The sequence below is a fragment of the Anolis sagrei genome, chromosome X (genome assembly GCF_037176765.1).
Source record: "Anolis sagrei isolate rAnoSag1 chromosome X, rAnoSag1.mat, whole genome shotgun sequence".
Lineage (NCBI taxonomy): Eukaryota > Metazoa > Chordata > Lepidosauria > Squamata > Dactyloidae > Anolis > Anolis sagrei.
The window spans coordinates 55,558,357-55,574,881 of record NC_090034.1 but is presented as its reverse complement, the minus strand read 5'-3'; the positions used below and the strand labels follow the sequence as shown (position 1 = coordinate 55,574,881).

Here is a 16,525-nt window from a genome sequence, read left to right as displayed (position 1 = left end):
GTTGTGAGGTCTGTTGGAAACTAAGAAAATGGGCATTAGCTGTGGAATGTCCAGGGTGGGAGAAAGAACTCTTTGTCTGTTTGAGGTAGGTGTGAATGTTGCAATTGGCCACCTTGATTAGCATTTAATGGCCAAGCAGTCTCAAGGTCTGGCTTCTCACTGCCTGGGGGTATCCTTTGTTGGGAAGTGATTTGCTAGCCCTGATGATTTCTTGTCTGAAATTGTCCTGTTTTTGAGTGTTCTTTATTTACTGTTATGATTTTAGAGTTTTTAAAATACTGGTAGCCAGATTTTGTTCATTTTCAACAACACTCAATAATGGGAATTCCAGATAAGAAACAATCAGGGCCAGCTTATCACCTCCCAACAAAGGATTCCCCCAGGCAGGTAGCAGCCAGGCTATGAAACTGCAAGACTATTCAATGCTAATAAAGCTGGCCAGTTACAACAGAGAAGAGTTCTTTCTCCCATCCTGGACATCATTCCACAGGTATATAAACCCCATTTGCCTAGTTTCCAACAGACTTCACAACCTCTGAGGATGCCTTCTATAGATGCTGGCAAAATGTCAGGAGAGAATGCTTCTGGAACATGGCCATACAGCCCAGAAAACCCACAACAACCCAGTGATTCTGGCCATGAAAGCCTCGGACAATAAATTTAAAGCTCCTGGGTTCTGGTGAGAATAAAAAAAATAACAGCATTCAGTAGTTGAGAATTGGGCCAATTTACTCCCCCCCCCCCCCCAAGAGGCAAACAGAGGGTTATAAGATAAAGGAGATAAGAAGCTCCCGAAAGGATCTAGGTGGCAGTGATGGCTCTATCTCCACGAAGCCTCCCCCTTGTCATCTTTTATAGCTTTTCTGATTCAGTCCTTGTTCCCTGCCATGGCTGGTCTGTCTTCCTCTTTTCTTGACACACTCATTTAATTTTTAGGCCCGCCTGACGTTTGCTTATTTATTTTCATTGTTCTTCATCATAATTCTAAGCCGTTAGAGGGGAAAATTGTATTTTTTAAAAAAAGGCTGTTTCACACTTTATTTGTTTGATGAGGTAGAGTGATAGAAAATAACACATTTGCTTGCTTTTATAGTCTGATAATTATTCCCATCCATCAAGTCATTCTCGGGGAATAAACAAAACACTGAGGAAGTGGCACAATTAATGGCAGTCTTTTCGGCAAGACCGAAGGGGGATTTTTTTTCCCTCTTGGCACTGTCCAGCGAAGAAGCTCCCTTGAAGCAGCTGTAACAGCTCTTTGTCTTTAATTGTATACATTGCCTTAAAAACAATTATAAAGCAGAGAATGGGAAACATATGTACTCCAGATGATGGTGGACTCAGCAATTCCCATTAACACTATCCACAGTGGTAAGGGATAATAGGTTTTGTAGGCCAGTTATATTGGAGGATCAAATCATCTTTGTGCTATACTAGAAAGATGTTTGTGTTTAGGCAAGAGACAGGGCTTAAGTTCGTGAAACCAACCTCCTTTTTACTTACTTAGGCAATCCCTCGTTGGTGAATTTGAGCAGGCTCTAAGCCAGTGTTTCTCAACCTACCTAATGCTGCAACCCCTTAATACAGTGCCTCATGTTATGGTGACCCCCCACCCACCACCACCATAAAATTATTTTCATTGCTACTTCATAACTGTAATTTTGCTACTGTTATGAATCATAAATATCTGATATGCAGGATGTATTTTCATTCACTGGACCAAATTTGGCACAAATACCCGATATGCCCAAATTTGAATACTGGTGGGGTTGGGGAGGATTGAATTTGTCATTTGGGAGTTCTAGTTGCTGGGATCTATAGTTACTATACAATGTCCCAGAATACTTGTTGAATGTCAGAACAAACACAAAGCAATCTATGTAAGGAGAAAGTATAACATCCAAAGAGCATATAGTATATAATTTTATTAAAATTCTTAGTATACATCTCAATACAGTGGCACAAAGTGAAAAGGAGCACTCGCTCTCAAACACAACAGTTCTAAGACTGATAAATCCCAATATGTATAGGCTTCAGGAATATATGTTCAATGAAGAAACCTTTCAGACAAAGTAAGCAGACAATGAGTCATGAAGTCCAAAGTCCAAATAGCATCAAAATCCAGTGATAATGGAGCACCGCTCTCAAAAAATGTCTTTGTAGAGAAAATCCAAATAGCATCATCAGGGGTGCCCAGGTATTTTTTGTACCCTGTTTTGGGGGAAAATCCCCTTCTTCAGGAGTTGATATTAACAGTGACTCTATACTAGATCTACTGGGTCTTTGGTAACCTCTTTGACACCTCTCTGTTATGTGAGATGCAGATACATTTTGTGAAATGGGACATGCCGAGAGGAGCTGCCCTGAGAAAGAGCAACTTTGCTTCTTTCATTTGGGGCGATGGGGGCCCTGGGAGGAGAACAGCCGCCACTCTCGAGCCATCAAACCTTGACTTCAGTTGGCAGTCTAGGCAGTAAGTAACCTAGTTAGATCTGAAGCATTAAACAGGGGGCTAGCCGGGGAACTGATGAAAGCGAGGAACATCTGGTGAACTCGAAATAGCTCTGTGAGGGATGGATTCCTTCTCATGCTGCCGGAGCTCTTAGAAGCTCTGTAGTGTGGGCTCCCTAGTAACTTGTTGCAGAGACTCCTTGAAGCAGGCGGCTAATAAGCTCCCTGAATCTGCTAGAATGTCAGACAAAACCCAGGTCTCTTTGCCTTCCACTTCCTGAGGGTCAGAATAAAAATAAGCCTCGTAAAAAATCAAAAAAGGCTTGTCCGAGAATGGAACGGGGGTGTCCAGCAAGCCAAAGAGGCAGAGGGTGGTGTCTTCCTCAGCTGAGATTGCGCAGAAAGGGGCTTAATTTCCTACGGCAACAGAATCCGAGGGGGCTGAGAAAACGCCAGACTCTCTATGAGCAAGGTAGGGAAGGATCTAAACTCTTGGCTGATACCATTGAGAGAGATAAATTGCCCACCTGCCTGTGCTTTCCATAGAGAAGGAGTTGCATGCGCCGCTGTGCTGAGTGTTCAGAGAAGCCATTACAAGCACGGAACTTGTTTGGAGAGCGAGGATATTTTTTTTGCGCTTTATTTTTGAATATGATATTTGAGTTAATTTTAAGATATGAAGATTTGAAACCAAAAAATAGTCAAAGCATCTCGGAGAGGATATGGTCTTCTTTGCACCTAGTAGGAAGCCTCCTTAAAATGCTTTAGAAAGAGTGTGTAGCTTCTGGTGTAATGCAGCCTGGGAGAGAAAGTGTTTGTGTGACTGCCTGCAACACCTCTCCTCTTGAGTAGACAGCTTTAAGAACAAGAAGCCTCTTTAAAGTGCGCCTGCCTGTAGCCAAGTGCCTCTCCTCTAGAGTAAGAAACAGCTTTAAGAACTTGCCTCTTTGCCTTGGGAAAGAGTGCCTGTGGAGTGTACAGGCCTGGGAGAGAAAGCACACGCGCCTGCCTGCAGCCAAGTGCCTCTCCTCTAGAGTAGAAACAGATAGAAGCCTCCTTAAAGCGTGTGCCTGCCAGCAGCCGAACACCTCTCCCCTAAAATAAGACACTGCTTTAAGAACTTGCCTCCTTGCCTTGGAAAGAGTGTGTGTGATACGCAGGCCTGGGAGAGAAAGTGCATGCACCTGTCTGCAGCCAATTGCCTCTCCTCTAGAGTAGAAACAGGTAAGAAGCCTCCATAAAGCTTGCGCCTGCCTGCAGCTGAGCACCTCTCCTCTAGAATAAGAAAAAAACAGCTTTAAGAAATTGCCTCCTTTGAATGCCTTGGAAAGAGTGTCTGTGGCATTCAGGCCCGGGAGAGAAGGCATGCACGCCTACTTGCAACACATTTCTGCTAGAGTAGAAACAAATTAATTCCTAAAATGAAGGGAAGGAGAGGAAATTGGGGAGGAATCCCTCAGTCTATCTAGGCTAACTACTCATCGAGAGCTAGAGACTTGTGCAGTCAGGGATGAAACTCAACAAAGCCTTCCTCCAGCCTCACACAGTCTCCGTCACCCGCACATGTTCATCACGCTGCCATGCAATGAGCACGCCTGCTCTCCCCTCCCTACGTGGAGTCTCAGAAACAGCCCTCCCTTGGCCAAGAGGCCAGCCAGTCACAGTAGAGGAGGCCTTTTAGTGGGAGGATTTGCTGTCTGTTTCAAAAAAAAAAAAAAGAGAGAGAGAGAGAAGGACAGGAGGAGAGATCGTCAGCCTTCTCTGCCAAAGAGCTTCCTAAGACAATCAGAAATGTATGTTTTCTGGTGGTTTTTGGTGACCCCTCTGGAACCCCCTCGTGACCCCCCCAGGGGTCGCGACCCCCAGGTTGAGAAACACTGCATTAAAGCATTCTGTTTCTATTGACATCTGTAAAGCACACTGTTTCTAAAATGGAGTCTTAATTTGAAAAGCCCCAGATCTGATCACATGGTCTGCAGCCCCTCCCACAACATAGAGTTAAGGAAAAATGCATACCAATAAACACATATCCAATAGAGTAAGCAATCTGAATTGTATACATAACAGAAAACTCGTGGAGCCTTGAAGAAGGTTGCTATTCCCACCACTAAGAGTAGACGGTTTGCCCAAGATCGCACTGGGCTTGTATGATTAAGCAAGGATTCAAACTTGTAAAAGAGTTTCAGTACAAATACTCAAGCCACTATATCGCTTGGGATTCACTTACTTCTGTTGGCTTTATTTAGCCTGCACTACCATGGAATTAATTCTTTCTGGCCCTGCCACTTGGCTTCTTAGCTCTAAAGAATGAAACATGTCAGGATTTGGAAGTTACTTGGTGTAACGAAGCCTCCCAGCTGCTGGCACCAAATTATGTAAAGAAGTACTATTTCCACTGAATGTGAGGAAGTACTAATTTTCCTTGATGCCAACAATATTTGTAAGGAACCTTCTTTTAGATATCAATTAAGCTGCCACCAATATGTTTAGAGACGCTGGTTTATGTCTCTGTTTATCTTTAGTTGTGTTGTGAGGTGACGTTGGTAGTGTGGAATGCACCAAGCATAAAAGCAATGGAGGAGGCAGGTTTGAAATACAAAGAGAACAAGTTTTATTGTTAACAGAACGTAATTGTTGCAGTTTTGAGAATTTGAACTTGGCACAAGGCTTGATGTTACAAAATGGCTAGTTTGAGATACATTCAAGCATTCTGATGTTACAATTCTATGAACTCCTTCTTTAGTGAAGTGCTTTTATTACTTCAGAGTTCCCTATTGTGAATATTCCACACTGTTTGTCCTATACTCGGATCAAACCACTTTCCTTACTGGCAATCCTTAAAACCCCTTCTGTTAGATTCTTTTAACCTAAGCAATCTAACAAGGTAACACTTTCAGCTCTCTTGCTGAAGAAATATTCACAAATCCTAAGAACTAACTGAATTCTCACAGCTTCACAACCCAGAGCCCTAACTGACTCTGATCCTCTTCCCCGGGTCTCATCCACCGGACTGAATATTAACTGTCGCTTTCAAACCTTTTATTCCTTAAACTCCGCCCACCTCCTCTGAGGCCTTGTTACCATGGCAACCTATCTCTTACAGTTAGGCCATAGCAACTAATGTAAACCCTAAATACAGTTTAAACACAGTACATTAAACACTCTATAATAAACATTTCTCTACACTTGGCATTTTCCAAGTGATCGCAGAGTTGGCTCATTACGAGTTTTTCGATCTGTTTGGCCATGTTCCAGAAGCATTCTCTCCTGATGTTTCTGCTGCATCTATGTCAGGCATCCTCAGCGTTTTTGAGATCTGTTGAAAACTAGGAAAATGGGGTTTATATATCTGTGGAATGTCAGGGTGGGAGAAAGAACTCTTTTCAGTTGGAGGTAGGTGTTAATGTTTCTATTGGCCACCTTGATTAGCATTTAATGGCCTACCAGTTTTAAGGTGTGGCTTCTTACTGCCTGCCTTTGTTGAGACATGATTAGCTGTCCATGATATAAACCCCTAGTTTCCACCAGACCTCACAATCTCTGAGGATGCCTGCCTTAGATGCAGGTGAAACTTCAGGAAATAATGCTTCTGGAACATAGCCGGACAGCCTGAAAAACTCACAACAACCCTATGATTCCGTCCATGAAAGTCTTCGACAATAGAGAACACAGTGAATACTTCTGGCCTAACCACCTGTAAAAGAGTTATACCATTGTAATTAGGATGTGGTGATTAATGCAATGGGAATAGTATATAGATTGTATTTATACTGAGTAAGTTTGCTGAGGGTTGGATGGTGTTTTGGACGATTGCTACTGTGTGTAGTGAGGAAGAAGAAGTTGAAAAGTTTGTATATTTTGTATATACTGCTGCAACGAAGGAGAAAGAAAAGCCTTCATGCTCATTTGGGAAAGAACAAATGTCTTTGCCTATTTTGTTGTTTGAGTAGGAGACCACTACAACCGTGCTTTTGGATACCTGGTTCTGTAATTGGAACTAATAGAGTCACTTCTGCACGAACAGGAGTTTTATGACTGCATAGAACCCCTGACAAAATGATCCCTTGATATTTGGGGATAATTGTGAGTGGCGATGCCTTTGGTGGAGCAAAGCAGATTTGAGAGCCTGTGGAGTGCAGTTTTGCTCAGAGTACATTTTCAAGATATTTAAGTGTCTCTGCTCTTGCGAAGAAATGTGGTAGAGAGTGCTGGGGCTTGGGATTGCACCTGCAGCCCTGTGGAAACCTATTATGCTGGCTTTTGCTTTTGTTGAAGTTGTTTATCCATTCAGGGAGCTTTTCAGCAGTGTGGCAGTGAAATTTGTGGTGATTTGTATCATATGCTCTTTGGAAAGGTCAGGTGGTAATACAGCTTGATGTTATTGTTCCCCCTTGAGATGGGACAGCAACCGAGAAATAGGGCAAAGTGAAAAAGAGAAGTATCCTGTTTACTCAAATCTAATGCTCACCTTTTTGGCTAAATGACCTCACCAAAATTCAGGTGTGCTCTAGACCCATGTCATACGCTCATCTTAGTGCCAAGCCAAAGCAAAGGAGGAAGCTGGAACACCTCTTTGAGGGACCTCATCTCTAATTTAATGGTCAGGGCTCAATGCTAAAGTGGGTTTATTCTACAGCAGGGGTCCTCAAACTTTTTAAACAGAGGGCCAGATCACAGAAGTCATAATGAGACTCCAAATGGGCCTGTTGCAACAATTTTTGTGAAACTTGAACCTGTGAAGGTTGCTTTATAATTTTTATTTATCATGTCAGAAGCAAATTGAGTGTACAGTTATAATATATTTAAAAACTACAAACAAAGTTAAAAACTTGGCATTGTACTAAATGTCCTTTGACCAGAAACTGGCCACTTGGAGTGCCTCTGGTGTCGCTGTGAGAAGGTCCTCCATTGTACATATGGCAGGGCTCAGACTGCATTGTAGTAAGTGGTCTGTGGTTTGCTCTTCTCCACATTCGCATGTCGTGGTTTCGACTTTCCAACCCCATTTCTGAATATTGGCTCTGAACCTCACTGCGCCAGAGCGCAGCCTGTTAAACGCCTTCCAAGTTGCCCAGCCTTCTGTGTGCCCAAGAGGGATCTTCTCATCCGGTCTCAGCAACTGATTGAGGTTCCAGGTTTTAGCCTGCCACTTTTGGACTCTCGCTTGCTGAGGGGTTCTTGTGAGTATCTCTGTAGATCTTAGGAAGCTATTTTCTTATTTAAGATGTTGGCTTGCGGGCCGAACAGAAAATGGGCTGGAGATGTCACTGCCTTGGTCCTTTCATTACAGGCTGCTACTTCCAGACAGATGTCAGGTGGTGCGATACCAGATAAACAGTATAATTTCTCCAGTGGTGTGGGGTGTAGACATCCTGTGATAATGCGGCATGTCTCAATGTGGTGAGATCTATTCCACACTGGATGTGCGTATTCAGCAGCAGAGTAGCAAAGCACAAGGGCAGATGTCTTCACTGTGTCCGGTTGTGATCCCCAGGTTGTGCCAGTCAACTTTCATATGATATTATTTCCAGCACCCACTCTTTGCTTGATAGACAAGCAGTGCTTCTTGTAAGTCAGAGCATGGTCCAGAGTAACTCCCAGGTATTTGGGTGTGCTGCAGTGCACCAGTAGGATTCCTTCCTGAATAATCCTCACCACTTGAGATGCTTCTCTGTTCTTAAGATGGAAAACACACATCTGCATTTTAGATGGATTAGGAATCAGCTGGTTTTCCCTATAATAGGTAGTAAGAGCACCCAAAGCTTCATTTCAATGCTCCCTTCTTGAGCAGTGATTGCATGATTGCCGGCATAGACAGTGCTTTATAATGCAATTCAGTATTTGGTTTATCTGGTCCAATATAGAGGGGATCTCAGTGTGTTTCCTTCCTGAGTCCTGGAAAAGGCAGGAATTCAACCTGAAACCTCCCCAGAGTCCCTTGAATTTGCCAGAAAATGTGTTGATGGGGTGTTAGAAGCTAATAGGTTAAGAAAATATTCAGATAAGTGTTTATCTCCTATCCATATTCAGACATATGTATGCTGAAATGGGATAGTCCTGGAAAGGCTATACTGTTTACATTTCTAAAGCTTAAGTTCAAAGTTTGATCAAACTTTGAATTCACTGGGTGGAAAAACAACAATAAGAGGCCCCAATTTATCCAAACATATTCCCGGAACGATGAGATTTGAAATTCTCCTCTTTCTGACTTCTTCTCTCTCAAATGTGAGCTATGTGTTAACTTCTTCTCCTTTTGCGGAGAGAGGAGGGCACATAGGGCCGGGCGCTTGGTTCATTTAGACAGAGAATGTAATGAGAGGCGACTTGGCGTTGGTGCAGGACCTGGACCGTAATGGAAGGGTTTTGGAGCAGCTGGCGGAAATAATGCTTCTCTACTTTTGAACGTCTCCCTTTTGTTTTGACACCTTGCCTTGAGATGAAGGAGAGCACGGTTTGTTCCTCCCTGACATTTTGACTTCTCCCCTGAGGACAGCTTCTTCTCACTGTCTCTCTTGGAGCTCAGGAAGCAAAGCTTAGGAGAGAAGGATAGACTGTTGCATTGCTAGTGAGGAAGGTGGAACAAGCAGCTGGAGAAGTGCCGCAAGGATTGATGATGATTTATTATGGGGTGTTGGTGGTCAAGGGGAGCAATCCCATCCTGTTCTTGGAGCTGAAGGAGCGACATTGTTAAAATAGCAAAGCTCCAGTTTGGCAAAGGCAGAGAGCCCTTCATTACTTAGACCAGAGCCTTCCAAACTTTTCATGTTGGCAACAAGCTTTTTAGTCATGCAATTTTTTTGCAACACGTCCATTCAGTTTTTACTAGCAAACCAGGGGTTAAACCAACCCCTTATAAGAGTTTCATACTCCCTCCCCTCTCCCTCCCCCCCCTCTCTCTCTATATATAGGCAGCCCTGAGTTACAAAGGACTCATAGTTAAGAACGGGGTGAGATAACAGGAAGTGATAGAAATCTTTCCTCAGAAGGGAAATCCACTCCTGGAAGAGTTAGTATGATGAGGGAAAGGGGTCTCCACTGAAGATTTATCATCAAACCTTGTCTACCACAAGACAAATTTCCAAAAATCCAATTCCCACACAGACAAAAAGTGAGGTGAAATCTTCTGAAGAAGGACTTCAGAACTTAGGACTTGAAAGAGATGAAATGGGAACCCCATTTAGGACTGGAAAGAGATTACAAGGGAACTCAATTTCAGACCTGAAATAATATGAGGACCCCCTTTTGATCCTGGAAGAGATGACATTGGAACCCTGTTTAAAACTTGAAAGAGATGATATACTATAGAAACACAAACACAAAATGTTGGAAGTGTGGCGAAATAGAAGCATCATATTATCATATATGGTAGTTGTGTAGCAAAGCAAAAACCTTCTGGGGACAGATTCAGAAAAACATTCAGGAAATATTAGAAATAAAGATAGAAATTAAACCAGAAACCTTCCTACTGGGTATACATGAACAAAACATAGGGAAAAAAAGACTTTTTTTTTTATTCTTGCTGACCACGGCAGCAAGAATTTGTTATGCAAGGTTATGGAAAAAGAAGGAGATACCAGAAGAGGAAGACTGGATGATAAAAATCCAAGACATAAGAAATATGGATAGACTAACCTTCCTGATATCCAAATATAAGGGAAACCCCAGGAAAGAAACTGACTGGAGCCAAGTCACAGAACACTTAAAACGAAACAATAAGAATATACTGATATGAGGAAGGAAAGAACACACACCGGAATAGAAAAAGGAAAAGAAGGGAGGGAGACAGAACTAAGGGTAATAGGACAAAATCCTGGCTACGGGCCTGCCCAGGAGTCAAGAATTATTTTTTTCTTTTTTTTTCTTATTCTCTTTATTTCTCTTTTTCTTCTTTTTTATAGTCAATTCTTTTTCCTATCTCTCTTTCCATTTTTCCTGTTTTCTCTGTTTTTAATTATTTTAATGAAAAACTTTCAATAAAATTATTAAAGAAAGAAAGAAAGAAAGAAAGAAAGAGGTGATATGGGGATCATGTTTAGGACCTGGAAGAGATGACATGGAAACCCTGTCTAGAATCTGAAAGAGGTGATATGGGGACCCTGTTAAGGACCCGGAAGAGATGACATGGGAACCTGTTTAAAACATGAAAGAGATGATATGGAGGCCCTGTTAAGGACCCGGAAGAGATGATACAGGGACCTCAGTTAGGACTTGAAAGAGATGGCATGTGAACTCTATTTAGGACCTCAAAAAGATGGTATGGGGGCCCTATTTAGGACCTGGAAGAGATGACATGGGGACCCTGTTTAAAACTTGAATGAGATGGTATGGAGACCCTGTTTAGGACCTGGAAGAGATGACATGGGGACCCCGTTTAGGACTTGGAAGTGATGATACAGTATGCGGATCCTCTTTAAAACTTAAAAGAGATGACATGGGAAGCCTGTTTAGGACCTGGAAGAGATGGCATGGGGACTTCACTTGTTTTTAATGATTTTAAGGACTTGAAAGAGGTGATATGGGGATCCCATTTAGGACGTGTGTACTCAGGTTTTGACCTTGCTTGCCAATGGACTCTCTCCCTTTGTAGACGTGAACAAAGCATGCTGTTTCAGTTCTTTGTGTGTAGGTGACTGTGGGACCAGGGCTGCAGAGCTTCTCCTCCGACTCCTGGCTTTAAGCGCCTTAATGCAACTTCCAGGGCTTCTCTCCAAGCAACTCCCCTTTTAATTCCATGGGACACCTCTCTAGAACTCCCTCTGTTGCCTTTGCAGTCTGCAGGCTCCGATAACGCAGCAACCATGTTCCAACATATTAAACTTTTAACATCCCCGAGATTCAATTAATCTTATCTTTACAACTCCCAATTACAGGCACTAATTAAGCGAAAGCAGCAGAGTCGACCGAAGAATGTGGCATTAATCATCGGCTGCCTCGCAGCCACGATTTAGCCCTTTCCCAAATCCTTCAGAACATTCCCAGAAGGAATGGAATGGTTCAGTCTAGTTCTGGCTTTCTTTCTTTCTGCCTTCCTTTCTTTCAAGACTTGTTAATCCCACAAAGGACCATTTGGATCTGGATTAATTTACTCATTTGCTTCATGTTGGTGATAAATGGGGTTTGAAAAAATAAATAAAAAAGGCTTGCGATGAGCTAAAACTAAATTATTTGATCATTACACACTTTAAAGGGCAATTGTTTGGGCTTTGGTCAAAAGGGCCTAGGTCACATTAAGAGATTTCTTACTTTCCCCTCCTGAGATTAGCTGTTACAGAACAGGGCTCCCCCACCGTTTGAAAACTGTGTGTTTGTTTCTCTTTTTTTAAGCTGCTAGTTTAAATCAGCTTAAAACACAAAGTCTTGACGCTTCCTTCTGTACGGATTTTGTTCCTGGACATCCTTCTTACATTAGATTATGGCTCCTCAGATCACTTCTGAGGGGTTGAAATTTGCTTTTAGTCTAGAGAGAATTTGGGATAGGATTTCCACCTTTCATTTGAGTCTCTGTGATGTTTTAAAGGCACAGCTTTCACCGTGTTTCATGTCTTTTATCAAATTTTAACTATTGCCATATAAATTTAAAAGGTTATTTTCATTGGGTTGTTGTAAGTTTTTTGGGTTGTATGACCATGTTCTAGAAGCATTCTCTCTTGATGTTTTGCCTGCATCTATGGCAGGCATCCTCAGCATGTGGACAATTTCAATAGAAAGGAAGAAACCATGAAAATGAACAAAATCTGGCTACCAGTATTAAAAAACTCTAAAATCATAACAGTAAATAAAGAACAACTTTCAAAAACAGGGGAACTCCAGACAAGAAACAATCAGGGACAGCTAATCACCTCTCAACAAAAGATTCCCCCAGGCAGTAAGTAGCCACACTTTGAAAACTGCTAGGCCATTAAATGCTAATCAAGGTGGACAATTGAAACATTCACACCTACCTCCAACAGACAAGAGTTCTTTCTCCCACCCTGGACATTCCGCAGATATATAAACTCAATTTTCCTAATTTCCAACAGAACTCACAACCTCTGAGAATGCCTGCCATAGGTAAAGGTGAAACATCAGGAGAGAATGCTTCTAGAACATGACCATACAGCCCCAAAAACTTACAACAACCCATTCATTCTCATCATGAAAGCCTTCGACAATACATTTATTTTCATTTGTTAGTAAATAAATATTGTGTAGGTGAGAATTTACCATGTTACATTGCCATATTTCAAACACTACATAGACTTTGTGTGTGTGAGCATACAGACACACACACACACACAAGCTTGGGTACCTGGCATTGCTCAGGTTATTAGAAGTCATTTTTAAAATTTTACATAAGGTTGTGAGTGTACTATTTATTTATTTATTTTCTCTATTTTTATCCCAATTTTTTTTTACCCTGAAGGGGACTCAAGGCGGTTTTACAAATGGCAACTATTTGATGCCTTTAGAGAACAAACAATTAAATACATTTAAGTTAAAAAAATTAAAATTTTAGAATTAGAGTTAAAATGCCCATTAAAACATATAAGAATTATAATAACTATTGAAATCACGCCATCCACGGCCGTTCCAAAAATCATTGCACATATTTCGTAGTTATTCTTGCACTGTAGTTAATCTCCAAAGGCTTGACCCCAGAGCCAGGTGTAGACTCATATAACTCAGTTCAAAGCAGATAATGTGGAATGTCTGCTTCGATAATCTGGATTATATGGCAGTGTAGAAGGAGCCTTTGTGACGCTCAATTTGTCAAAGACACTGATCATTGCATTTCTCTTTATTTTTCCCCCAATAAATCATAGAATCATAGAATCAAAGAGTTGGAAGAGACCTCATGGGCCATCCAGTCCAACCCCCTGCCAAGAAGCAGGAATATTGCATTCAAATCACCCCTGACAAATGGCCATCCAGCCTCTGCTTAAAAGCTTCCAAAGAAGGAGCCTCCACCACACTCCGGGGCAGAGAGTTCCACTGCTGAACGGCTCTCACAGTCAGGAAGTTCTTCCTCATGTTCAGATGGAATCTCCTGTAGTTTGAAGCCATTGTTCCGCGTCCTAGTCTCCAAGGAAGCAGAAAACAAGCTTGCTCCCTCCTCCCTGTGGCTTCCTCTCACATATTTATACATGGCTATCATATCTCCTCTCAGCCTTCTCTTCTTCAGGCTAAACATGCCCAGTTCCCTAAGCCGCTCCTCATAGGGCTTGTTCTCCAGACCCTTGATGTGGGAGAATCTTCCTTCAGCTTTAAAACATTCAGAAAGTGCACATCTCAGGCATACAGGCTTTGACCCCAGACTATCATGAGATCGAAGGTAGGAACAACACCTCTAAGGCATGTTCCTAGTTGTCTACCTCCTTCTTAAAAGAGAGACTTGTTGTTTGTTCCTAAGATCTCTGCAGGGGAAATCTAGTCAAGTTGGGGACTATGGACTTGACGTCTTGAGCTTGTCTGTTTCCGAAATGTCACATTTTGCTGATGCACGCCTTTGTTTCCCTTGCCAGGTATGCAATCCCTCCAGAACACGGCAAGCGGCTGGAGAGACTGGCCAAAGGTAAGCCTTTCCTTGTCAGTTATACAGTAATGTTGCCACTCGAAACCCGTTTGGAGAATTATAATCTTTGGAAAGTCATGACTTAGTTAGAAATCATAACCTTTTGGAAAATCAGGAATCTCCCTGAGACGAGTTAAGAACTCAGTTGAGCGTTAGATAAGAGTGTTGGATAAGATGGAATGTCAGATGAGCGCATGTTGGATAAGCAAGACTCTACCGTATATAGCAGAGTTTCACAAGTGTTATTTTAGTTGCCCAAGAAACATCTACTCTCCCTTAAAGCGTCTTGGTTTAAATCATACTCTCAAGAGAGAAAAATAAGTAGACTGTTTTTAGAAGTAACATAGTTGATTTACTCACAAAACTATGTATTCAGCATACAGGTACATGGCTTATCAGTCAAGTTACAGATAGGACTTGAAGTAGTTTCTCTGTATCGATAACACAGGGCATCTTTCTTATAATCAACAGTCCAAAGTTCCAAAGCATCTCTCTGTTCTAAGAGTCTAATAGAGTCTCATGGAGTCCGTTCTCTAAAGCATTCTATTTATACTGACGTCTGAAAGCATACTGGATTTTTGTAGGTTTTTTTGGGCTATATGGCCATGTTTTAGAGGCATTTTCTCCTGACATTTCGCCTGCATCTATGGCAAGCATCCTCAGAGGTTGTGAGGTCTGTTGGAACTAGGAAAATTGGGTTTATATATCTGTGGAATGACCAGGGTGGGACAAAGAACTCTTGTCTGTTAGAGCTAGGTGTGAATGTTTCAACATGCGGATCAAGAATAGGTCACCTACGAATCCACTACACTTGGAAGGCCATCATACTCGGACAACAAGGGATCGCCTAAGTAAGCAAGTAAAAGAAACTTCCCAAAGTCCTTTGGGGAAGGGGGATTGAATGGAAAGTGTTATCAGTTGGACTATCTGCATCCCTTTTACTCTATTTGGGATTCAAAATGGCACAAGAATCCCTGAAGCAAAACTTGCGGGACATTCCCTTGGGAGAGCTTAGAGCCTGCTCAAATTCACCATTTTTTTTAACTTGCTTACTTAGGCGATCCGTTGTTGTCCGAGTATGATGGCCTTCCAAGTGTAGTGGATTCGTAGGTGACCTATTCTTGATCCGCATGTTCTTCTGCAGTGAGGGCATTGGTTTCCAGGTGGAAGGTGGTCCCAGTCAGGGTTGGCTTGACATGCCTTCCTCTTGGCTTCCCCAGAGTCTTCAACTTGCCATACAGAGAGCTGTTTAAAACATGTGAATACATGGGTTATGTGCAACTCTTAAGACATTGAACCAAGGTAATTCCTTTTTTTTTTTAAATGTTTATTGAGAGAAATTATAACTTACAATAAAACAACAATATACATTGAGAAAAAAGAAGAAACGTTTGGGGATGTACTCAAGGGACCATAAAATATAAGGAAAGAGTGGATAAGAGAGGGACACGAAAGAAAAGAAAAAAAGGGGTTCTTGACTTCGGTTCGTCTTCCTCATGTTTAATTCTAGTAATACTAATTGTCTATCCAGAATAGTATTTTCCTTTTATCACATTTTTTGAGTCTTTCCTTTTCTTGATTCAATATTTTCACTATTTTCTATCAATATATTCTTCAAATATAGACCAATCCGTCGGTTTCATGCCTTTGCATTCTGTCCATATCTTTTATCTCCATTACCTTGATTGAACCAAGGCAATAGAAGTGGATTCATTCTACAGCATAGATGCATCTCAAAGTTTTTCCTTTGTGCTGCCGGAAGCTTTGGTGTAGTAACACTTTTGTTTTTAAAGAAATAATTCTAAGCAGACAGCGACCATTTTTTGACCAGATGACAAATAGCGCCCTTTTACATTCGGCAGCAAATACCTTATTTTGGTTTCATGGTTTTCGCAAATGGAGGTGCGTGTTTGCTTCAATGGTGCCTTAGACTCAAGTTCATATGGATAATTGTGAATCGAATTCACTTCTGTTTTATTCAAAGCCAAATAAGTGATAATATTGTGAACAGGAATGACAATTGCACCCATCTCATGTCTGTGTTCTGAGCCTCTCTTTGGAAAAATAAATAAATCCCCAAGGCTCGTATCAAGCATTCTGATTTTTTTTTTCATGTCAGGAGTGACTTGAGAAACTGCAAGTCACTTCTGCTGTGAGAGAATTGGCCGTCTGCAAGAACGTTGCACAGGGGAACCCCGAATGTTTGATGTTTGACCATCCTTGCGGGAGGCTTCTCTCATGCATGGGGAGCTGGAGCTGACAAAGGGAGTTCATCTGTGCTCTCCCCGGATTCAAACCTCTGACCTGTTGGTCTTCAGTTCTGCTCGCATTGAGCTACCGGGGGCTCCTAAGCATTCTGATGTTTTGAACTGCTTGAACTCTGTAGGTTCAGCCTTCTTCTAACCCTGCTTGCCTCCTTGGCTGCCCTCCCAAATTCGTGGCCTGTATGTGCCTGTGTTTTTAGGCTGAGGAGGGTATTTGGGGACCCATCTTTGCCTGGAATAAAAATAGTGCCAGTTCAAA

The 16,525-nt window shown here is 41.9% G+C and overlaps 1 protein-coding gene across 2 annotated transcripts in view; it reads left to right on the top strand.

Moving 5' to 3' along the window:
* KDM4B (lysine demethylase 4B) overlaps positions 1–16,525 on the top strand; it is a 228,728-nt gene that overhangs the window by 65,800 nt on the left and 146,403 nt on the right. For both annotated transcript variants that reach the window (XM_060784971.2, XM_060784972.2), the window contains exon 6: positions 13,953–14,002. In XM_060784971.2, coding sequence (XP_060640954.2) covers positions 13,953–14,002 — 50 coding nt within the window. The remainder of the gene's footprint in view (positions 1–13,952; positions 14,003–16,525) is intronic.